The sequence below is a fragment of the Tasmannia lanceolata genome, unplaced genomic scaffold, assembly GCF_043159265.1.
Source record: "Tasmannia lanceolata isolate RefF3 unplaced genomic scaffold, GAP_Taslan_0.1 ptg000002l, whole genome shotgun sequence".
Lineage (NCBI taxonomy): Eukaryota > Viridiplantae > Streptophyta > Magnoliopsida > Canellales > Winteraceae > Tasmannia > Tasmannia lanceolata.
The window spans coordinates 27,251,567-27,277,338 of NW_027518679.1; the positions used below are offsets into that span (position 1 = coordinate 27,251,567).

Below are 25,772 nucleotides of genomic sequence, written 5' to 3' on the forward strand. Positions count from 1 at the left end.
TTTCCCCTTTCCTCATCCAAAAGTAACTCATTGCCGACAGATTCATTGTTTATTAAACCAAAAGCTTCCCCCTCCTCATCAAAAAGTAACCTATTAGCATCAATGTCATCAATTGATAGCCCAACAATTTGCTCAAAGTTACTATCCATCAAGTAGTCCCTTCTAATAAGAGAAACCACAATCAAAGGACATTTCAGAATCTTTATAATCAGATAGAATAAACTAGAAATTTAATAAAGCAAATTAATGATATAGGAAAATGATCGACAATAGGCGTTGTTGAAATAACCTTCACACCAAAAACCAACATAAGCCAAGTAAAGAAACTATAAACTGAATAGACACAATGCATCTAGAATGTGCATAATTCAAGTGCAACTGAGAACTGAAACAAGCATTCAGTAAAGCAATGATAGACAATACTGATACTACAGGGCACGAAAGAACACCACACAAGTTCCCTTTTTACAAGCTGAAGGTAAAAAATCCAATGCCATTATGAGGAAAAAAAAATCCATTCAAAAAATCCAATGCCATTACCAGAAAAAAAATTCCATTTAAAAAATCCAATGCCATAACCACGAAAAATAAATTCCAGCCATTTATACAGGCTATAAATGAGTTGTTTTCAACTTTTTTTGCACAAAATAGCCCAACAATCCCTAAAATGGCTGAAAAATCCAATGCCATAACCAGGAAAAAAATATCCACCCATTTATACAGGCTTTAAATGAGTATTTTTCAAGCATTTTTTAAGGGAAAAAAAATAGCCCCACAATTCCTAATACAGCCTTTAAATGAGTTTTTCTCAACCATTTTTGCAGAAAATAGTCTGAAGGTACCTAAATAGTCTGAAGAAACTTACAAAGAGAGATGACAGAGAGAGAGAGAGAGCGCCCCGATTGAAGAAAACCCCTTGAGGGTGGAGATGATCGATTCTCTAAGGTTTTTGAAAACCCTAGAATCTATGTGTTTGAGAGAGAGAGAGAGATAGAGGGTGGAGAGAGCGAGAGAGACACAGCGAGAGAGGGTCTGAAAAAGGTAGAAAATGGCCTTTTTTTCAGCCATTTTTCAGCGAGAGAGAGGGTCTGAAAATTTCAGCCATTTTTTATGAGCTTTAAATGGCTGAAAATGGCAGAAAATGGCCTTCCAAACCACCAAAATCACCCCATTCAGGCTACGAATGCAAAAAGTTAGCTTCATTGCAAAAACTCCTAAAAATGGTTGAAAACTTTAGTTCACATAACCTGAACATCCATTTTTATGAGCTTTAAATGGCTCAAAAAGGAAGAAAAATAGCCTTGAAAACCACTAAAATCACGCCATTAAACCTTGCAAACCAGTAAAATCACCCCGCTACGAATGCCAAAAAATAGCTCCATTGCAAAAACCCCTAAAAATGACTGAAAATTTCATAGCAAAAACCAGAACATCCATTTTTTAGAGCTTTAAATAGCTGAAAAAGGAAGAAAAATGGCCTTGAAACCACTAAAATCACCCCATTAAAACTTGCAAACTAGTAAAATCACTCCATTCAGCCTACGAATGCAAAAAAATAGCTCCATTGCAGAAACCCCTAAAAATGGCTGAAATTTTCATTGCAAAAACCACAACAAAAATTTTCAACCAATTTTTAGAGCTTTAAATGGCTGAAAAAGAAAGAAAAATGGCCTTCCAAACCCCTAAAATCACCCCATTCAGGCATTGAATGCAAAAAAAAAAAAGAGGCGAAGAGAGGAAAAAAACCATACCTTAGAAATGAGAAAAATCCGGCAGAGAGGGACGAAGGAGTGCTCGGGATGGTCTTTTGAGAGGCGCAAGTGGAGAGAGAGACATGAGCTTTCTTCTCCTCCTTCCTCGTTGGGTTTTGAAACCCGTTGAAGAAACCCTCGCTGGGTTTTTCAAAACCAGTTGTGAAGAGAGAGCGAGAGAGGGTGGAGAGGTGTCGTTGGGTTTTGAAACCAGTATTGGAAAAGCTTCGCTGGATTTTTCTAGGGTTTCTTCTCATAGCGAGAGAGAGAGAGAGAGAGAGAGAGAGAGAGAGAGAGAGAGAGAGAGAGAGAGAGAGAGAGAGAGAGAGTGGCTTTCGTTGGTTTTTCAAAAACCCTAGAAACAGTTTCCGTCGAATGAGTAAAAGTGAATATGATTTGGGTTTTTAGTTTGGAGGGTTGAGATTAGATGGGAATCGATCCAACGATTCTTTAATAGGGAGGAGTAGATAACCTTCTCTAGGGGGCCGACTAGAAAATCTTTCCTCATATATATATATATATATATATATATATATATATATACATGCTTCAGTTTTCATAATAACTGTAGTTTCAATTCCCCACATTCTAACCCAAAAATTCAAATTAACTATGGACATAGTTGCTATTAAATCATCCGGTGACTTGTTTCTTGTTTAACTTGTCATGCAAACTCTAAAAAATATTTATAAAATTTTATTGATACGTATATGGATAATATTAACAACAAGAAATAGTAATTTAAAATTAGTTTTGTCAACAAAAAAAAATCCATGCAGTGGCCAAAAAGGTTGCTCAAAAGAGGAAAACAAGAAGAATTCAGTGAAACCCTAGTTCAGTAATGTAAAAGAAAAACAAAATATTCAAAGCCTCCTAGAAAGGCTACAAGCTTCATGAAAATTGTAGAAAAAATCATGGTATATCAAAGCCATAATCATGGAATACCAAGATAAACATAAATTAGAAATATTGCATGTCTGCATCTGAAGCATTGATTCATAAGATAGTTTCCTTACATCAAGAGGAGGACTCAAAAGTTCGATCCCATTGCTAATCTGACCATATGGTTCCATTAGATCAACCACTGACTGCAGATCTTCTCTGGTTAAAGTCAATCCAAGATGATTTACCAGCCATTTGCTCATCCACTTGACAAGTTTGGCTTCCCTCAACACTCTCGGAACGATATCATTCAGACACTATGCATAAGCAAGTAAAGAAACCAGGAGTTAATAATGGATACTTGGCAGGAACATGCCCACATATATCTATCATGGAAAACTTTAAACTGAAAAAAAATTGTTTCCTTGAACAGGACCTCATATATTAGATGTGGAAAACCTTCAAACTAATATTAACAACTAAAATGCAGCTTGACAAGTTTGGCTTCCCTCAACACTCTCGGAACGATATCATTCACTCTATGCATAAGCAAGTAAAGAAACCAGGAGTTAATAATGGATACTTGGCAGGAACATGCCCACATATATCTATCATGGAAAACTTTAAACTAAAAAAAAATTGTTTCCTTGAACAGGACCTCATATATTAGATGTGGAAAAACTTCAGACTAATATTAACAACTAAAATGCAGAGATATAACATGGATAAAGATTGATTAAGACATGATATCGATTTTAGACATATATTGAAATCAAACAACTATATAATATGGATAATCTTATATTCAGAAGTATCTAGGAATCAAATACTACTATATATTACTGATAAAATAAAAAGTTGCACGCGTAGGCATTGTTTAAACTTCCAATCACTCACAAAACATGCAGAAAATTTAATCATGATAAAAAAAGATAGTACGATTATGTTACAAATCTGTCATTTCTGGAAAATCAGATGGACAAAATGTTGCAAAACATGCAATTATGTCAAATTACTTCTGAAAGCATTTTGCCCTACATGGTATTTTGAAATTATGTTCACGACATTTTATTTTTTTATAAAAAGGGCAGCCCAGTGCACAAGGCTCGCACCATTGTGGGGTCTGGGGAGGGCTAGATGTACCCAGCCTTACCCCTGCTTTGCAGAGAGGCTGCTTCCGTGACTCGAACCCGTGACCACCAAGTCACAATGGAGCAACCTTACCGAAATGACAACCATTAGCATGTGCAGATTCTGATGTTCCATGAAGACACGAAATTAAACTCCAAGCTGCAAAATAATTTTTCAAAGTTACATGTCGTAAACATGAAATTCACTGCGTCCTAAGAATATTCAGAGTTAAAGCAAAAGGATCACTAATTCACTACCCCTTCCCCCACGATCCTATGTTTTCCTCTTGAGAATACTCCAATCCATATATTCCAAGGATCTCAACAAAGTTAAATAAGATTTGTTATATTTACCAGATTCATGCTGTCAAAGTTATGTTGCAGATTAATTAACCACTGTCTCCCAATCACATGAAACCAAATAATGACGCATAATCACTTTTGAAGCAACTGAAGACATGATTATGTGCCGGTAATTTACTGAATCAACCCCAATTAACTTCTAGAGTCATCCTTGAACATAGGGAATGAGTACAGTAAGTGCCCACACAAAGCTTTCATAACGATAGATATCCATTCCATTTCGTTTCGTTGGGAACAGATTAATAGTATTGTCCAAGTGACCAAAACGGTACAAAGGAATGGGATGGAACATTCCGGTCAGAAATCCGATCTGCTCCAGTTTTTTTTTCCGATCTGTTCCGGTTTGTTCCACCATATTTTTTTGTGTTTCCTCATACCAGATGAAACACAGCGAAATGCCATGTTCAAGAAAAAATCCAGATTTGTCCTTCTAACAGCTATTTTTCGTATGTTTGGCAGTTTAGCCTTACTATTTGCCCGTTTTATAGCTGTTTGAAGGGCATTTTATGACCCCCACCACCACCCATAAAAGCCCAGAAAAAGAATGAATTGAAGCTATAAAAGCACATCTGAAACGGATGAAACGCCAGTATGTCCTGTCCCACTGAGCAAAATGAAGCGCTGAATGAAACGATATTCATAACTAAGTTCAGAACTAAAGTTACAACCGACAAAAAAGAACATTACAAAAATAAAATCAAACTCAGATAATTGACTTAAGCTAGACTTAAAGGGTTTATTTCTGTGAGAACAAAACAGGCCAAAAATAACACAAGGAGATAAAACAGGGAAAACAAGTAAAATTTTGCATGGTTTCTGTATCAAGTTAGTGTAATATTGAATAAATCATGAGAACAAAATCATCAACCACAGTGACCAAATTGACAGGGTAAGCAAGTAAAATTTTGCATGATCTCTCAAGTTAGTGAAATACTGAATAAATTATGAAAACAAAATTGTCAACCACAGTGACCAAATTCAGAGGGAAATCAAGTAAAATTTTGCATGATCTCTCAAGTTAGTGAAATACTGAATAAATTATGAAAACAAAATTGTCAACTACAGTGACCAAATTCACAGGGAAAGAAAGTAAAATTTTGCATGACGTCTCAAGTTACGGAAATACTGAATAAATTATGAAAACAAAATCGTCAACCAGTGACAAAACTCACTCTAGAAGTTGGCATGCTACTATGTTGTTGTTAAAGTATAAAAGATAAATAACGCCTTTCTCCAACAGCTTAAGCTTTTGGAGAAGTTGGTAAGTTAACATGGTATCAGAGCCAAAGGTCTCAAGTTCAAACCTCCTGGATAGCAAAAATCTACATGCGATGGTCGGCCCAAAGTGGGACCACGTGCCACGTGTTTGCCAAGTGGGCCACACGTGCGGGGGAGTGTAAAAGTATAAAAGATAAATAACACCTTTCTCCAACAGCTTAAGCTTTTGGAGAAGTTGGTAAGTTAACAGTTGTCAACCCAATTACTAGTTCTAATTTGTAATCTCACCAAGCAGTTATAGAACCATATGACCTAATGTTTGCTATGGATAAATGAGGAGTTTCCCAACATTTAAACATGTAATGGATGCTTGCAATGCAGTTGAATACTTAAATGATTGGGAGGTGTGCACTATGACACCTGCAAGTTCCCACTTTTAAGACCCTTTAAATGTGTATGTCTGTGTGTAAAGAAGTGGGGAAGGCATATTTTCTTTCTTGACACATTTACTGTTAATTTATTTCCAAATGCAAGATTTCTTTGACCAGATACCCAAAAACTGAACACATGCAAGTGAGGATTCTTTTTTCTATAATGACTTAATAGATAAAGAAATTAAAATTATTAAATAAGCAAATAGAGCATGCACAGTACATAACATCAAATGATAAACTCCCTCTTCAACGAGTGTTTACTACCTTATTTTGTGTTTGAAATGTATGATCAAGGAAAACACACAAGTTGCCAATTAAGTCCAAAATATCCTCATTATCGTGTTCACCAGTCTTGAGAAACTTGGACTTTTCTTCAATGCCCATGCAATGACCATTTCCTTGCTTCGTCTTAAACGACTTTTGGCTCCTCCATTTGTTTGCAAAACACTCACACCTCTATTCACTCCTCACCAATGCCCAATGAATTACCAACCCTTTTCTTACCACAACCTTTGATAAGGGTTTGTTTTGATTAAAAAGAATCACCCCATTCATATTCTCTCACATCCCATGGTTCTAAATATCGACCGAAACAGAGACTAATGATCAACATGTTTCTGTTTCCATTCCCACACATACAAAATCCTTCAGTCAACATGTATAGATTTTGGTAATGTTTAGGTCATGTCAACCAAAACATTACCAAAGTATGTAAATAACAGAATTTCAGTTGACAAATCGAAATTTCGACCAAAGTGCATAGAGAAGCTTGTCCTTTAACATCTTTGTTTAATAAGTGCTTATTTTATGCTTTTATCTTGTTTTTCAAATTATGATGCAAATGCAACAACTAATTCTTGAATTCGTATGTGGATTAATACATAAATTATTATTTTTCAACATTTACAGTTTTGAAAAATGGGAAAACTGAACATTTCTATTTTTAAATAAAAAAATTAAGCATGTAATTTTATTAGGGAAATGTTATCAGCACTACTGTATTTTGTTGAGGGCACTCCTCACTTTATTCAAGTACGGTATGGCCCGCACCATAGGATGATCCAAACCGTCCATTAGATGGGCCATAGCCTAAATAGGTTGTGCCTCAAAAAAATATTCCATAGGTTGATCCTAACCCTTTGATCTATAGAGGGTTATGATCAACGCTCTAACATTCAGATCGGAGGGTTAGGATCAACCCATGGTAATGATTTTTGGGGCACAACCTATTTAGGCTGTGGCCCATCTAACGGACGGTTTGGATCATCCTATGGTGCGCGGGCCATACCGTACTTTGAATAAAGTGAGGAGTGCCCTCATCAAAATACAATAGTGCTAATAACATTTCCCTTTTATTATATGTGAGTTCTTGCTCGATCTACTGATTAAAAGAGTCAAGTTTTTTTATTTTGAAAATTAATAATTTTATTTTCTTTTGTTAAAAATAATTAAAAATAAAGATAACTATATCTTCACTAAAAACATATCATATATCTAAGTTAGCTTCTAATTTTCTTATATGTGGAGTTATTCTTACTCATTCTACCAATTAACAAAGTCATAATTTTAATTTTAATTAGTTTATTTATTTTGTTAGAATATCCTTTAAATTTCCAATATTATATTGTACTTGCACAAGTTTGAAGCATATCTGTATATGGTAGTAAACATTTTTAGTTTAGAATGGACCTTATTGTTCCAAGCATGTGCAACAATGCATGTCACTAGTTTTTTTATGAAGTTAAACCATTATGGATGGTTATCGTACTCATCTGATAGTTTCTAACTGTGTATTTGTGCTTATTCCAGCATTTCCTTAAGTTTCATCTTAAATTGTCATCAATTATATACATTTCAAACTTTCACTATATTACAGGGTTTCAACCGAAATCTATAACTGCCGTCCCCATTTCTGTGGTGATTGACATGCGTACTGAAACCAACAATCCCATCCCCCCATCGCCGCCCCCCCGCGCGCGCGCGCGCTCCCTCCCTCCAACACACACATGGAAGACAACATAAAGAGTTATTTTTAACAAGATGAGACACCTTATAACAAAATGTCATCCACGCATCCTTCAAAAGCATCCATTATGCTCATTGGGAGGATAAAAAACCCAAATTACAAAAGAACAACGAATAAGAGATGGGCAATCACATATTCTTCCATCGTATACAATGCACACCTATTTGAATGATGGGCCTTTCTATTTGGATGGGGTCTGAATCTTATCCCTGCCACCATCAAACAATGTGTTAGAATATTATTTGTGATTGGAGAGTGTTTGCTAGAACCATTTTCCCTTTGATAGGCTCAATTGAGTAATCGACTGGGTATCAAGCCTAATTGAACTCGGGTACTAATCGATTCAATATCACGAATTTAATCCTTGGCAAGGATAATATCATCATTTGGCAGATTCATTACCGAAGGTTTTACCGTGTTGTTGTGTTACTCAGCAACAATGTTAGACTTATTCGTGCAGAATTAGATATAACAAGGATAGTTTTTCCATTTGACCAAATAAACTGATGAAGAGATAGCTAATGAGCTATTCAACTGCACTCAATTCAATCCATAAGGGTTCGTTTGGTTGCTACATGACTGGCATCCTCACGGATGTCCCAAGCAAAAAAATGCTTTTTTGGTAACTTTATGGTGTTTGGTTGCCAATTTAGCATCACAATCCCTGGAGACTACTGGACAAGATTAAAAGGTAAAATTATTGCTCTCTCTCTCTCTCTCTCTCTCTCTCTCTATATATATATATATATATATATATATATATATATATATATATATGTTAGGGCTGGCAACGGGGCGGGGCGGGGCCGGGCTGGGCTGGATGTTGCATTCCCCGTCCCCGCCCCATCTGGAAGGACCATTCCCCGTCCCCGCGGGGAATACCTAATCCCCATCCCTGCCTCACACAAAAAATCTCACTTCAAAAAAGCTTTTTAACACCCAAAAAAAGAAAAAGACAAGCCATGTTTGTGCACTTATAAAAATCTGGTAGTGCCAATATCACTAGCATAAAAAAATAATTACTGTTAACTTAAAAAACACTAAAAAAAAACTAAAATAAGATGATATTAATAATGGCTTGCATATTAAAACGGGGCGGGGCGGGTCCATCCCCGCCCCGTCCCCGTTTCGGGGAATTTTTTAACTCCCCGTCCGCGCTCCAAGTCGGGGAATCCCCCGCCCCGTTCGGGCCGGGCCGGGGCGGATCCCCGTTTTAACGGGGAAAATTGCCAGCCCTAATATATGTATATGTATTGGTAATGACAACCCCTCCCATTACTCTACGAGGTTGGCAACCAAACACTACTATAATCACTATTCCACCAGGTAAATCCTAGGTAGATCAACCACTACAAATGTTTGTCTCCTCCCTATTGACTATTTCTACCACTAATCTACAAGGTAACTATCTGCATCCAAACAAACCCAAGATACTGCTCAGTAGTGGTATCAGCTAATACTTCTTGAAAACAAATGTTCATACCATTGTTGTGTAACAGTAAAATGAAAAAAATTGCCCAATGCATCTACTAGCTTAAGACCATTTTATCACATCAGAATGGACATGCATAAAAAGCAATCTAAAGTCTAAACAAAAAAATGAAGTTCAATTTAACATCGATTTTTCCAAAAGTAAAGCAAAACATCTAGTTTGACTTGAAAAGAAAAGAAAAACAGTTGATAATTACCTATTTAATTTAAAGAAAATGACAATGAGCATGCACTACGAGGCAAATAATGTTTAATGTCACCATTGCATTAACATAAGAAGCAGCCTAAAAATAATTATACGAATACAACACTAACATAATAGCAGAAATTAATTCTTACCGCAAGCCAGCCACAATAGCTCATAAGCTCATCAGCATCAAGAAATTTGTTCCTAAAAGCACTTCCTTCCAAGGACAAAGGAACAAGTTTCAGTTCGATAGGACGCAATAGAGCAGTCTTTTCAGCGACCTGCAAAAACAAAATTATGTCTATTTTATAAGGCAAAGCTCCTCCACAAAAGATGAAGAGATTGTAACAAGATAACAATAAAAAAAAATACACAATCCACTTTTATAAACAAGATATGAAAAAAAATCATGGTCAGGCATTACACTCCATAAGTATTTATTCATTTCCATGACCGATAGTATCATTAAAAGAAGTTAGAAAGGTCACATAGTATTTCCCATCAAAGTCAGCCAAAAAGAAAAGAAAAGGGTTGATCTTGAGATTTCCAGAATCAGTGCATCTATTCTGCAAAAGATAAATAAGAAAATGAACCCACGTGCCTAGACTAGAAACAACTTAATATGTTCCCCTGTAGCCGGCATTCTAGAAGCTTTCCTTACCTAAGTAGGGGAAACGGCTGTATAGATGATTCATTCTAAGACGGCCGGCTGCAAGCAAGCCATTCATTATCCCGAGTCCTGACCTTAAAAAAAAGGTGATTCCCGAACAAGGCAGGCGTTTCCGCAACCACTAGATCCGTGAGCCGGGCTGGAGCTTCTGAATTGCTCTCTAATTTATTTTATAATTAATATTAAAATTTATCTTTGTTCAGTAATAGCTTAATCTCTCAATAAAATACTCTAGGACTCCCAAGAGTGGGATTTCCCTGCCTAGGTTAAGCTTATGCTTCTTTCGAAGCTTTTGTATCATGGAATGGCCTACACATCTCGACTTGTGTAAATTAGCAGTAACAAACCAGGGGCAAAAAAGAGTCCAATGTATCCAGAAAAATGTAACTATTGATTTATAGCTCAGCTTGTATGGCCTGTGGAGTTTAAACTAAGAACAATGATTGTTAGAGATTTTGCTATTCATCTGTATGGCAGTATGGGTATATTGCTCATTTCATATGAAAATGGAATATTCGTGATGTAACATGTTTATTTCCATATTGAATAGAATAACCCCACACAAAAAGAGTGATTCCATTCCTTTTTCCTCTTTTCTTCTTCAACTTCTTCTTGATAACTTTACAGTTTACATGTTATACAAAAGCAAGATTCCAGTCAGATGAGAATTCCCTTCATCTTATTCAAAAGGTAAGCATCACCCCAATCAAAGTCTTTACCTCCCACCTTATCGACAGCCCTAATCCCTTCTCTTTGCTCCCATTACCATGCATTTGAAACCTCAAACCTTATTGTTGAGAAAATCCACCGGGAAAATCCGATCCGATCGTGCACAAATTTAACGGAAAAATAAAATAACACAAATCAATCCACAAGATGAACACCAAGATTTTACGTGGTTCGGCAGAGCCTACTCCACGGGCGAGAAACACGATCTTCCACTATAAGAAAACAATATACAAGGATTACAATGGATTTAACCCAAAACCCGCAACCCTTTCCTCACTTCTCAAACCCAAGATCGTACCCAAGAGATAACCCGAGAAAAAACCCAAGAGAAAGCCCAAGAGAAAGTACCCAAGAGAAAACCCAAAGAAAACACACACACACACACACACTCTCTCTCTCTCTCCAAGCAACTCTTTTCACAACCTTGCCGTGTAAAGAGACTTGTCTTTTTAGGTTTTCCAAAAAAGAAAACCTATACAAAGCTACTTGCCTATTTTAGCTTTGCGTTCCCACCCAAGCAATCCATCCGGGTGGGAAATAAGGCCACTTTCCAACACTTATTTCCTTTTTAAATCCCATCAATCAATTTCATCAGAAACTCTAATCTCCCGTCTTCCTCACATTTGAAAACCCTAAACCATCCCCTTTCTCAGGTTGCATGCATAAGTAAATTCCCTTCATCTTATTCGAAAAATAGGCATCACCCTATTCGAAGTCTTTAGCCCCAACTTACCTACAACCCTAATCCCTTCTCTTTTATTCCGTTCCCATCCATTTTAAACCTTAATAACTTTTTAAATCCCATTAATGAATTTCATTAGAAACCCTAATATCACATCTCTCTCCCTCTCGCTGTCATGAGGACGAAGGAAGGCATTCTACATGGGAAATCCCCTGAAGGCAAATTTGGGTCATATTTTTATAAGGGTGTCATTATCAAGTCCGGGTGTCAATATCACTCCCTGGCATTATTATCATGGGAGTGAAATTATCAAGAGTGGCTAGGTCCCATCGAACCAGTGTTCAAAAACTCCTTGACTCGGCAAGGAACTCACCCGAGTCGACTCCTTTTTACCTCGGCCGTGTTCCGTGTTGCACCACATCCTCGTTTCGCGTTTTGCCCTAAAGAGTCAATAAACTCCTTCGACTCTCCCAAGTTATGACCTTGTCAACCGTGTCAACCGCGTTCTTGGCCGCATCCGTGCCGAGGCGACAAGGATTTTTCTTGGCCGTGTTCCACGTCAAATCCGCATTTTTAAACACTACATCGAACACTTATAGCATAAGGTCATGCCACTTAAGTAAAGGACGGCCAGCAAGCAATTTTCATGTTTTCATGTGAACACAAAAGTATTCACATGAACCAAGGGGACATTAAGAGGCAACACCCACGATTCCTAAGATACGTGGCATCTCAACCATTTCATGAGGCACTAATTAAAATAAGCATACGTAGATTGGGGTTAATATTTCATTTCTCTTTATATACAAATGTGATTGACTTGTCTTTACAAAAGTCTTCGTGAACAAAATACAAGATGAGCATGTGTTGAAGGGAAGCTGTGTAACAAGTGCACTTGTAGAAGGATGTACTAAGCAATGGCCAAAAATCAATGCCTTGGCATCAAGCATTCTGGTTGCAAATGAAGAAAATAAACAGCTCCAAACCAATTGGGCGGAGCGATATAAAGCCAAACTCATCATTAAAAAAACCAAAAGCAATTAATAAACAAAAGAAAAACAAAGTTCCTCATTCCTCAATCGATAAATGGTTTTCGAAAATAAGGGGAGGACTGGTAACACACCTCTGTGCCAAAAGATAGACGTTCACATTTGCATCCCTCCCAACATGACTGAAGGACACCTGACGATCTATTAGAAGATTCAACACCTCTTCAAACACAACCACTAGAACCCATGGAAAGCCCTCCCCATTGCTCACCCACTTAATCACGTTGGGTGGGTCCCCCTCGATAAACAATGGGCCTTCTAGAATGGGTAGAATGGGACTAAGCAATTTCATCCCCTATCTAAGAGCCAGAGTAGCTGCCTCGCTAGACCCCATCTCCCCAACTGGACTGAAAATTGTAGGCCCCACCACACTTTCCCAATCTCCAATGATGGCCCCAATGCCCACAGATCTTGGATTCCCATGTTGCATCCATCGAGCTCATCTTTGGGCCTTCTTGGGGTAGAGTCGTTCAGGTTTCCATCTAGGGGCTACTCTTCTTGAGGTTTGAACACATCAAAAAGAAAGGCCACATCTTCAAAGAATTGATGCTTGAACATCCTCAAATTGAATTATTATTGCATATATTCCTTTGTTACTTGTAGAAACTTGATTTGTCTTTTTCTTTCATGACCCTCACTTAAGAGTTAAGAGCCTCCATCGTAATTTCTCCATATATTAATAAATCAATATAATTTGGAGAAACTGTCACGGAACATCCCCTATAGGACTCATTGATTCAATCTTTCCACTTGACGAGTATCTCATAGTAACATTTTTGGGAGAGAACCACATTAAAATAAAAATATCAGGGGAAACATTAAAACAACATAGAAAACAAACTAAACAATTGAGATCATACAAAGATGTGTCACTGTTTACTAAATCAAGATCGTTTACCGGTATGAAAATATATGAATATGACCACTACAACAAAATCACGGACTACTTGGTCAGTTGGTCACCACAAAGCCACAAAAAGAGCATACACAATTTCAAAAATATTTCTGGTCATAATAACCTTTTTCCAATCTACGAATCCAATCAGTTCATCCTCCATCGTTTCTTTTGCTGCTATGCGTAAGATCTTCTCCCGTTCCATATGTGTAGGCCGTTGAAGATGCAATACTCTATCCATGCGACCCGGTCGTTGCAAGGCCTGGTCAATTTGTTTAAGATTTCTAGTAGTAGCAATCAAGACAACCCCATCTTGTTTCTCAAACCTGTATGAAGTGTATTGTAAATACGAAAAAGAGTTAAGAGCATTAAATAAACTGACAATCAATCTTGAGAAAGCTAAAGTTTACAGCTCAGACAACGTAAACATCATGTTCATTTTTTTAAGAAAATAAAATAAAGTTTAATAATGTAAAGGAGAACTACAATCAGAACTACAAAGCCTCAAGAAACGGCCCACCAAAATAATGCATAAGAAGCATGCAAAATTTATAATTTGCCTCATATGCTAAAAGAAAAATGCAAAACCCTCAAAGATAAGGAAGAAGGCAAATATTTCAACAGTAAAAGGTATGACTAATGCAGTTGTATTGAAAATCATAAGTTCATGTGCCGTAGATAGAGCAACGGAAATACTCACCCACCGCAAGTGCTTGGCAGCAAGAATCAATATGAGAAACGTAAAATTTGTGAGTCATTAAGGGGCCGTTTGGATATGCGGATTTTAGAATCTTGGATTTTTCTCAAAATCCTGGATGGGAGACAAGAGAAGGAGACATTCCGTTTCACTTCTCTTTAGAATCTTGCATTTTAAGTAAAAAATCAAGGTTTTAGAAATCAGAAAACGACGTATGGTCTCCTCTCGTCTACCATCTATGATTTTGAGGAAATCCATGATTCTAAAATCCGTATATCCAAACGGCCCCTGAGATGGCAACGAACCGTTACTCAAAAAGATTTGCTAGGGCCTATTAGAAGATTGAAAATTCAATGCAAAAAGTGACAAAGGATTGTGATCGTTACCCATCAAGTTCCACAAGAAGTTGATTGATAAAAGCCTCATGGTCCTGCTTGTTGGTGTGAATAAACTGTCCACGAACACCAGCAAACTGGTCGAAATCCTCAACAAATATTATCACTGGTGCCTACAGGGTCATATTACAAAATTTACAATAAATACAAATGAAAAATGTTCAAAAAAATAACAGTCGGTTATTAAAAAGAAAAATATAGAAAATGGATGAAAAATATTCTGAGAGTAATCAAAATGAACTCCTCAAGAACTCCTTCAAGAGTATGCAAAATAATGTGGGTTCAAGACATGGATCTCGGCCACATCTTCATGGAGATCGTAGAGTTTGGAAAAAGAAATAGCGTTGTGCCCAAAACAAAAAATCCACAAATTGCCAACAGTATCATTGAAAATTAACAACCAGGCTTATAGAGAACAACCAAATCCCTTGCTGTTTGAAAGAGCTCCCTAACATTTGACGCACTTTGGCCAACCCAGAGTCCAGCCTCCAATTGGCGAGCTTTAACTTCAACAACAGGCACCTTAGCTTCTGCTGCTATTGCCAGTGCTAGGGATGTTTTCCCCGTTCCCCTCTCACCTACTATAAGAACTCCCTGCAACGTCAAGTATGAACTAATTCAGAGACCCAAAAAAACAATAAATGTGAAGTATATCCAACCTAAAACGTCAGGTAAGTGTTTATAAACAATGGAAAGTAATATATGATCAAAGTAACATGTAATCAAACATTTAAAATAAATTCTTATAGCAAATTAACTAAAGCATGTCAAAGAAATACTTCGTATTTGTTATGTTAAACAGTGTCCATTTGGATGCAGGGTATGTGAAGCTATCAATCAACAAACCCAACATGAAGAGTAAGAAACACACCAAATGAAGCGATATTAAAGTTGTCACATTTAAGTTGCTGTCACCACCCAACTGCTGAACCCTAGTAAGAATGAAGGGCAAGCATTTTTTTCCTCTTATAACCAGTAAGATCAGCAACTTGTAATTTTGTCTAGAGGGTGCAATTTCCTTTGCTATTGTGAAACAATCAATTACTCCAAAAGCTTAAGCCATTAGAGTTGTGTTATTTTATCATTTATACTTCAACACTCCCCCTCACGAGTGGCCCCTCTTTTTTTTGGGTTGGCCAGACACTTGGACTTTAATACGAAGGAATTGTGAGTTTTGAACCCAGAACCTGAGCTCTGATACCATCTGAAACAACCAATTACTCCAAAAGCTTAAGCTGCTGGCGATGGTGTAATTTAATCTTTTCTATTTTAACAGATATTAAATTTTGTTCTTTGCTATTTGTTTTCTGCGTCCATCTTGCCCCACCATATTTCGTTGTGCATCACTTTTACTTATATAGTTATATATTTCATAGTTACTTTAAAAAAAACAGCACATGTAAGCCTTCACAATGCAATCAGTATTTCAAGATAAGAAATTAATTTATAAACTGTGGATATTGTACAACGTGAAAAGAAACAATCCTTTTAGAAAATGTGGCATGTTCTATAGATGATGAATCATGGCACATGTAGAATAGATATTGAGCTAAATACGAAATAGATTCAGGCATTTCATAAATTGGTGATATTTATTTGAATCACCTACCCCATGTTAGCTTTGAAATCTTGAGGGAATAGTTCCGAGGACATGAATAACAGAAATTGGTGGACTTTTTTGCCCTTTTCACTCAAAAATTAGTGTTAACACCAAGCATACATGTTAGGACTGCTAAACAAGATGGTATTCATGTTACGTGTGTTTGTTCTCATTTTTTTTTTTTGAATGGTACGTGTATTTGTTCTTAATTGTGCACAACCTTTCATGTAGTTTCTGTTAAGGTTGATATATTCCACATCCTATGAGGACCATCATGCGTGATGTGTCACTTTTCACATGAATAATGATGTGAATAGTACTACATGTGAATAGTGACTAGAGAAAAGTGATAAAGTAACCCATATTTTTAATGTTTGCCCATGTATATAATAATCACAAATGATCGTAGGGTTTTTACTTCCAAGCCTATGAACTATCTTCCCGACAGTGTGGCTCATAATTTTTCACATCAATTGCACAACTTATAGAGGAAGTCCATTTCTTGGTAAGTTTTAAATGCATAATGGCATTCTATTTCGAGAAATTGATAATAAACCTAATGCTTTGAACATCATGTCATACCATAAGAGAAACTGACCTAAAAACCATAATTATGAATATAAGTCCTTACTCATTCATCATTTGACAAGAACTATATATCCTGACAAGGGGTATCATAGAACTAGGATGGAAAAGAGTAAAAGTAGCATACTACCATCATAACTCAGAAGTAAAGCACCATTAGTAGAAAATGGTGTCTTGCAATTATCATACCCGAGGTGCACGAGCACCCATTTCACGGAAAGCACTGGGATTTTGGAGAAATGCCACAATTTCGTTGATTTCCTCTCTCATAGATTCAACACTAGCAAATTCCTTCAATCGAATTGGTGGATTTTTAACCCTCTACAATTGAGACAGTAAAAAATATGCAAGTTGTTTCAGTGGATGCCTCTTGGATGACATTAAACAAAAATATATATATCAAGTATCGAGCGTGCATGTTCAAACCTTCATTTGGTCAAAAGCAGATCTTATTGGGTCAATGCCTTCCTTTTTCCTACGGATTCTCCTGTTCACCTTAAACTGATGATAGGCTTTCTGCAAGGCAACAAACAAATATATTGAAAAGGTAAAATTTCTTACCTAAGTTTAAAGAAGAAAAGGAGAAACAGTACAGAATGATGACAAAATGAATGCAATACTTGTACGAGCATAAATTTTATTTCTCCAAAATGGATTTGTGAACATCTAGTTTTACAAGCCCACGTGATGGAAATGATTTTTGAGTGGTGTAAAGGATAAACTAGATATATAAAACGTTTAATTTAAGTTGGTGATGAAACTTACAGATTTTGTTATTTACAGAAGATTTTTCAAGACAAACGAGGTTATAGTGAGCCAAGATATTTTCAGGCAAGTGTCAACATCATAGAGTATGCATATGTAGTAAGAAAAATGTGATGAATAATTATTTGAGCATTTACAGGAATTGAAGGGACCCAAAATGATCATTTGCTGAAGCTGGAAATCCACATTTCCGCCACAAATTAGAAAAATGTAAGATCATTATGTATGGAACATAAATTAATAAGAAACCCTAATTAATCCGCCACAAATTAGCAAATGTAAGATCATTATGTATGGAACATAAATTCATAAGAAACCTTAATTAATCATCTATTTCAAGAAGTTCTGCTTTTTGAGTTTTCCTGGGATCTATATATTTAGGATAGAAGATGACTATAAAACCTGATGTAGTGAAGAATCTTTGAAGACATGACAGAAAATGTGGAAGAGAATTGGTATGATATGTTTTCATTAAATCAGAGGTATTACACTGACTTATATATTATGATTTAAAAAATACCCTTAATAAAAGGCAAATGAATTCTATAGCACTCTTCGTCAGGCTGATGTGTTCCACTGAACATTTTCAGCTAGTCAATTGAGTAGAGATGGTGCTCTTCATTCAGGCCTTTGAGAATACTTTAGCAGATTGATCTCCGCTAGAAAAATGTAAGAGCATCACCTCACTATTCTCCACATTTTCCCTAAAAAAGTGGAAATCAATCTCGATGTGTTAAGTTCTGCAGTGGAAAACAAGGTTCTTTGACATTTTCGATAGCACTCTGATTGTCACAGAAAAGAGTGTATGTACCAGATCTGATATGAAACTCCTGTAATAAGTGCCTATTCCAAGCAAAGAGTGTATGTCCTGTATTCTACCTCAGCACTAGATCTAGCCACAGTACATTGCCTCTTGCTACTCCAGAAAACCAGTCAACCATTCACTACAGCATAAAAACCTGTCACAAAACATCTAATATTTGCATTTCCTGACCAATCTGACTCAAATTATGTCTTAATTGCAACATTTCTATACCGGCATCTAATAAAAGAGTCCAGGTTCATTGTCGCCCCGATATATTTCATGATCCTCTTGGCTGCCAGTAAGTGCTGCTTTCTACGAACATGAATGATGCCAACAAACCTGATTTACCACATACTTTATCAGGTCTAGCAAAATGATGATAAAACAGAGTTCTTACCATGCTTCAATACAAAATGATCCATCACTCTTTCACCTCCATTTCCACTCAATGTTTTGGTGAACACTGTAAGGTAAAAATTGGTTTACACATTTTAAACTTAAACAGAAGATCAATATTATAGTTCTTCCTTTGGCATATGATTTGTGGACACGGACACGAGTATCACGTGCGGGCAACCCCCCACCCCCCTCAAAAAAAAAAGGTTGGGTCAGGTCAGGTTGAGTATGGGTCGGGTTCGGTTCGGGTTGAGGGTTTGGCAACCCGACCAGAGTGAAACCCGACATTTTTTTATAATTTTTTTATTTTCTTCAGCTTAAAAATTCGGGTCGGGTTGGAAAAATGGGTTCCTTGGGTCAGGTCGGGTTGGCCTCAACCCAACCCGAGTTGCACCCCTAGCAGGGAAATTCCTGATAAATATATTTGTGACTTAGATTGCAACAGATGCAATTTCTACAACTTTAAGAGGTGTATTGCATGTTGAAATTGCGCGAAGTATTGGAGTAGGGCTAACAGAGATGTTAGAGGCCAGAGAGGTTTGGGGCTTGAGGACAGAGGCAAAAGCTGACACAACTGCTACAGCCTTGGAGCCTTTAAGGGTGGTTGTTGACCATGTTGACACAAAGGTAGAGTTGGTCAAGAGAGATGGAGCGTGGAGATTCCTTCTAAGATGTAGTCTCGAAAGGAAGAACAACTTGGTGGTGTGTGAGTGGAGGTGGTGGCGTGGTGGCGTAGGTGGGGAGGACGACTTCCGGTGACAGGGGTGCATGCTGACTCTTTTTTCTTGGGTCGGTGAGCAATTGACGCTTGTTGTGCGGTTGAGATTCCATGAAGAAAATGGTGCCCGTTCAATAGCAGAAGTGCTTTGAGGTGCCGAAAAAGTGTCTAGTTGGAGTTTCATGGTGTCTCGTTGCACGCGTGGATGATAGAGACCTTCGTCAAGCAGTAGACTCAGATAGATAGTTTCCTTGGATCGCTCTTGCTATAGAGGGTTTTGCAAGAAAGCAAATCAACCAGCTTCTGCGGGCCTATATGGCCCAATACCGAGTCTGCTAGAGCGAAGGAATTGCCAAGCCGGTTTTCCACGCATTCTTCAATGCTCCAGCTAGACTCTAGAGCCACAGTTTCTTGAGAGATTGTTCCACCAACGGAAGTGAGCCTTGCAAGCAAAGCAAGAGGTGGAATCAGTCTACAGTTGGCCAATGGAGCTGAAGAGCCAGTTTTCCGCCGATTCTTAGATCATTGATTGGATGGTCAGATCTTGGTGAAATTTTAGGGTTCTTCAGTCTTGACCTGCACAACAACATATCGAAATTCCATATTGATCCAACGGACTGATTCCAAATTGGATCTCTAACTTTTTTTTGAATGGCATGGATCTCTAACTTCTTAGATTCTACATATTCTTATTTCTGCCCAGATCAAAGATCGACTGGTCAGATCACGTTGAAATTTGGATCGCCATCCTCTTAACATATTCTATCACATATCTAAATTTGAGTTATATCCAACGGATGGATCTTACTCGATCCTTTGGGCCGGTTCCTAAATTTAGTAACTTCTTTCTAATCCAAAAATTACTTTTGCGATACATTGATCACCCATGCTTTCTTATTTCTATTCCTATTTTATAACACTAAAAAAAACAATCAATGGTCCCAAATCAACTATAAACCCTTAGAAGAGTCTCATACCCTTTGTTTCTTCAATATCCCCTTACTTTCCTACATCAACTCAGTACCAGGGTAAAAATATCTAGTTGTCTCCTCTTCTGATCCTGCATAAATTTGATATCAGAGCTATAATATCTAGTTTTCTTCCCCTTGGGTCCTGCACCAGATGACCATTTGATGGGGAGATTTTTAGGACATGGCCCATCATAGCTAGGACCAGCAGTGATTGGTATAATCAAACAGGTAGCTCCACCTGTACTTTTTCTAGCTAGTTTTGTCCAGATGCACACATATCATATGACAGCTCCAAGAGAAGTTATAGAATTAAAGAAAAATTCCAGAATCATGATACTTCTAGTTAAAAACAACCATGGATGGTGTGATCCAAGGTTGAAGGAACAATTTAACTTTCTAGAAGCAAATAAGATACTAGATATTGGGGGGAAAAGTGAACAAAAACAACAAGATACCACTCTTCGCAATTTTCGCAAGTTCGGATCTCTGCGTAAAGGTCCATAACCAAGGAGTCTAGGAATCTTTTTTGTCATAAAGCGAAGCACATTAGTCACCACATATCCAAATATGATGCTTCTGATAAGAAACCAAAGAAACCATTGGATGCCGTCTCTCTTCCTAGCTTTGAAATTCAATTCTGCCTCGGACTGCCATTTTAAGTACCAAGTTGAGCCAACACTCTGATCTACTTCCTCTGGCCATGCCATCCCCAAATTCATTCTTACCTGGAAATAAAGGTCAGACCAAAATACATCAAATAAGTTCTAGTTCAATTTACATATAAGCACCACATCTATCATTTTGTTCATGGCAAAATCTATTAAATAAATTAATCTAAAAATTGGCTTCATAATCACAAGCTTCAAGGCTTTTTCTAATTTGTACCTGTTTGGGGATGATAAACTCCACAATCGGAAAACCAATCATGATCATTATATCATCAGTAATGTTTTTTAACCGGTAAAAAACCCCTTCCCTCACATATGAAACAATTCCAGACTTCCAGAATCCAAGTAAGCATTGATAAGACAGCCTAGTCACCAAGAGAAACTGTTGACGGATATCCAATTCAGAGAATGGGATCCACATCAAGTGGACAGAGGTTGGAATACCAGACGATAGCATTTTTAGGTACAGCCCATCAAATCCTCCAAAATCTTCAAATAGCATTTCAAATTCCTGCATAAAATACGATAAGGAATTTCCTGTTAGTAACAAATGAAAAAAAAGGAATTTCCTCATTTTCATCATTTTTAGAGGCATAACAATACAAGTTGAATTGAAGTAAAGTCATAGATAAGGAATTTCCTGTTAGTAACAAATGAAAAAAAAGGCGTTACTCGAATTATAGTCCCCTAAAATAATAGAATCATGTCTAACCTGAATATCAACATAATATTCCTTGTCATCGCCCTTTAGGGCAATAAGCATGGCAGACCAATCATGCCTGATGCGAACATTATTGATTAGTTTCTTGGAAACAGCGTAAGGAACAGCCATCGGGTCCATTTCCCATCTGTTTCTTTCATCATTATACCATGTTTTGGCTACTACCCTATCACGATCCAATAGGATGCGCTCCTGCCAGTAAAATATATCAAATAACGCAAATATAAAATCAGCAGATTAGACTACAAATAAGACACAAAATATTGGAATAAAAAGAACAGAGAATATTAGTGATATTCAGATTAAAAAAAGTAGATTTGAAACGGATGTTGAAGCAAAAGAATCCATTTCAAAAAAAAATATTGAAGCAAAAGAATGTAGTTAAAAACAACGCTAAAGAAGTACGAAGAAACCATTCAAAAAAGAAGTATTAAGAACAACTACCGTGACTAACAAGGTTGGCCCACTCCATATCTCTACTATGTTGATACAAATACGGGTACCCGATATAGTAACAGGTCGGATATGATAATCCCATGAACCTCAAAATCCTATGGTACCAGTACGGCACCCTTGCTTGTGCTAGATACACAAACCCCTTAAAGAACAACTACCGTAACTAAAATGGTTAGGGCACTCCATACATGCTTTGGTTGCATCTATCAATCTTTGCGGCTAAACTATGTAGTGGACCTCATGGTTTCTTTTACTATCCCCATGAAATACAGTAGATCCATGTCAGTATCTGTATCCACTTTCTGGAAAATGCTGAGTTGTCACTGGACCCATATCTGTAAGTATATTTCAGCATCTCTATTTAGCTGCAACGTCATTACAAACTAACTTCCGACGAATAACCCTGCAGCCTCACTGTACCAATCTGCTAAACTTCCATCACTACTATGACAGTATGTTTCCTTCACCTGTGCTACCATGGAGAGACTCATACTCCTTGGTTTTTGATAAACTTTTGAAATAAAAAAATCTGGTTTTCTGAAATTTAATTTATCAACTAAAATAACTGACCAGTAATCTTGCTAAATTTAACAGGAAAAGAAAAAGGATCTCTCAGAATGCTTCTACAAATCTTTTTATTTTTTTGTAAAAAACTTCCATTGCCAGAATTTATGCGTGCATAAATCTACTTTGACCAGAAATCTGCTAAACCAAACTTGTTACAGCTCTTAGTTTCTTTCACCTGAATAAATTATCTACTATTGTAATTCGCAAACAGGACCACAGGATAATTCATTAGAGATCTAATATAAAAATTTCTGGAAAAAAACCAAGCAAAACATGCAATAAAACGTGAAAAGTAGACAGCACATGGTAGTGGTTAATCAGTGGCCTTGAGTCGTGCATTTATGAGCCTTAGAAAAAGAGATGCTTTTAACCTTCAAAATAATACATATGACACTTTAGATGAACCAAAATATTAGGGAAGCATTTATATGGCTGTCCTGTCACAATAAATATAGGGAAATGATATTTACGACCCTTTTGATCACTAGGGACACCCAGCGCCAGTGTATCAATGACTAAAGGGAGGCTGATGTACTTGATGTCAAAATAATCCAGTATGTTTGATTGCCACGTACACTGGCGCTGGGTGTCCCTGGTGATCAAAAGGGGCGTAAATATCACTTCCCTAAATATATTGTGTTTGTTAACATCTTTAGACAGGTTGACTGCTATGTTGACCATATCTGTCTATACAGTTAGAAACATAATGGTTTCAGCAAGAAGCCATTATGTTAGCAAGAAATATTGTTTAAAAAAATCTAGGCAGATGGTAAACCAAGGGCCTCTAGAAATAAAATAGGAAACTGCCAAATAAAGCAAAAAAATAAAATAAATGTTAACTTCTCACAAGACCTTAATGTTATGCAAAATGTAGGCCACAATATTCAGAATAGAATTTATTTGGCAACTCAGACTAATAACACCAACCACAAGTGATAAATCACATTAAAATGAAAAAGGAATAAACAATAACTTAATTGTGCAGGAAAAATTGGTTCAATCCATCAACTAAATTCACAGTTCAACCCACCAACTAGTTTTTCATACAAGTAAATATCTAGAAAAAAAGAAGTAATGCAGATAATTTTCTAAGAAGGGATTCTGGATGCTTTACAAATCCCCCCAAATTTTCAAGGTTTATTTGAATCTACAAGAAACTGAGGGCCCGAAAATTTGCAAAGAAGTTCATATGTACATGTTTTTCATGGCTAAACAACTCATTCATTTTAATGTAAGAATAAGAAGCAACGAGACATATAAAGCCTTTTGTAAAAATTACCAGTACAAGGCATGAAACTACCTGTCTTTGAGACACATACTGTTTGGCATGGTCAACATTTTCTAACAAATTCTTTTTCAGGTTTGCCTTAGCTTCCTCGCGCCACTTTTTCCATCCATGGAACAAATGAAGACGGACAGCTTTGGGAACAACAACCTCTTTATTGCCAAACATCCATTTTAATTCGACTTCTGGAAAACCCTTCGCAACCTCATCAGCTGGGGTGCTCACAAGAAAGCGCTTTTCATCTCCAAACCTCTTCAATTTCTTTCTTATACGAGCTTCCAAATTCTTCTGCATCTCTCTCGAGTCTTTGAACCCTTGCTTCATATTTAGAACAAAATCTTTAGTAGCCTGGTCAACGAAAAGATCCGAATCTTCAGCCTCCAAAACCCTAGGCAGTATCATGTGCTCCCAATATTCCTTTTGAGCTGTTTCAAGATCTTTTTGGATATCAGATCTGGAGAGCTTGCTAGTAAAACTCTTTGGAAGACTGCAACCACAAAAGTATGAGTACTTGCATGAGAAACTTCCGTAACTCCGAAAAAATTGGGTTGGGGATACCCTATGTCATCCAAAAAAAACAGAAAAGAAAAGAAAGAAACTTCCTTAACTACGTGACAGAAGAAACCGTACACTTCGGTGGGAAGACAAACATAGAAAAGCACGCAACTAATGAAACAAAACTAAGTAACTTTTCTTTAAATTTAAGTTTTGGGTTATGATAGCACATGTGTCAAACTTGTCGATCCATATAGATGTAACTGGTAAGTTGGCATAATAATTTTAAATTGGGATTTGCTAAGGTCCATCGCAAAAGGCATTTCGCGGCTGGTCTGTCGCATGTCAGACCAGCCACCTCGTGAATGAAGACAACAGCTTTTGTCTCCATTCACGAGGTGGCTGGTCTGACGTGCGACAGACTAGCCGCAAAATGCCTTCTGCGATGGAAGCTAGCAATTCCCTTTTAAATTTGTTATTTAAATCTGCCTCAGTTTTACTTGTATGAATTAATGTAACAGTTTATATTTTCTAATTTTTTAAGCTGAAATGAGTAATGTGTTCAAACTTGTGCTTGTTTTATTTCTTAATGGACATAGTCTGATTCCTTGATGACACATTTCATCTCACCTCACTAGTTTTTACAAATTAATCATGCCAGGTAAATCAGAAATTGTACTCTTTTATCAAACTGAATTACCACAAAAATTTATGATTAGCTTCCAAGATATCTTAAACCTTTCTTCCTTGACTTTTCAACACTAACTCTTGCATTCATCTGTATATGTTGCCAGATAAACCAGAGAGTTCCATTATCTCCAAGCAGGTGAAGATAAACGGGAGATGAGAATAGAATGAAAACACGAAAATTTTGACATTTGAAGACCATCTCCACACTCTTCTGTCAACATCAGCTCTCAACTGCATTTATTTCTTAATTTCTTAACTCAGAGTCGTGTTAAATTTCTAAAGTTTCCATTTGACCTAATACTATAATATCTTAAAAAGTAATGCCCCGGGATGGAAATGATGGGACCTCCAATTTAAGATAAACGGGAAATTTCATATACACATAATGTTTGTGTACATAAGGATAGAGCTCATTAGTGCCTTTTAACATTCAAAAGGCACATAGCCTGCA

General features: G+C 36.9%; 1 protein-coding gene across 4 annotated transcripts in view; it reads right to left on the minus strand.

Annotated features, from left to right (window-relative positions):
- Positions 1-25,772, minus strand: part of EMB2458 (FtsH extracellular protease family) — a 45,221-nt gene that overhangs the window by 16,594 nt on the left and 2,855 nt on the right. For all 4 annotated transcript variants that reach the window (XR_013236036.1, XR_013236013.1, XR_013236026.1 and 1 more), the window contains exons 2-12: positions 24,152-24,623; positions 21,820-22,020; positions 21,325-21,618; positions 20,895-21,164; positions 17,211-17,300; positions 16,974-17,105; positions 15,020-15,193; positions 14,591-14,712; positions 13,632-13,833; positions 9,635-9,763; positions 2,768-2,950 (exon numbers count right to left, since the gene is read on the minus strand). Coding sequence is in view for 1 of the 4 variants with exons in the window: in XM_077359876.1 (XP_077215991.1) it covers positions 2,768-2,950; positions 9,635-9,763; positions 13,632-13,833; positions 14,591-14,712; positions 15,020-15,193; positions 16,974-17,105; positions 17,211-17,300; positions 20,895-21,164; positions 21,325-21,618; positions 21,820-22,020; positions 24,152-24,623 (2,269 nt within the window). In the remaining 3 variants the exon portion in view is untranslated. The remainder of the gene's footprint in view (positions 1-2,767; positions 2,951-9,634; positions 9,764-13,631; positions 13,834-14,590; positions 14,713-15,019; positions 15,194-16,973; positions 17,106-17,210; positions 17,301-20,894; positions 21,165-21,324; positions 21,619-21,819; positions 22,021-24,151; positions 24,624-25,772) is intronic.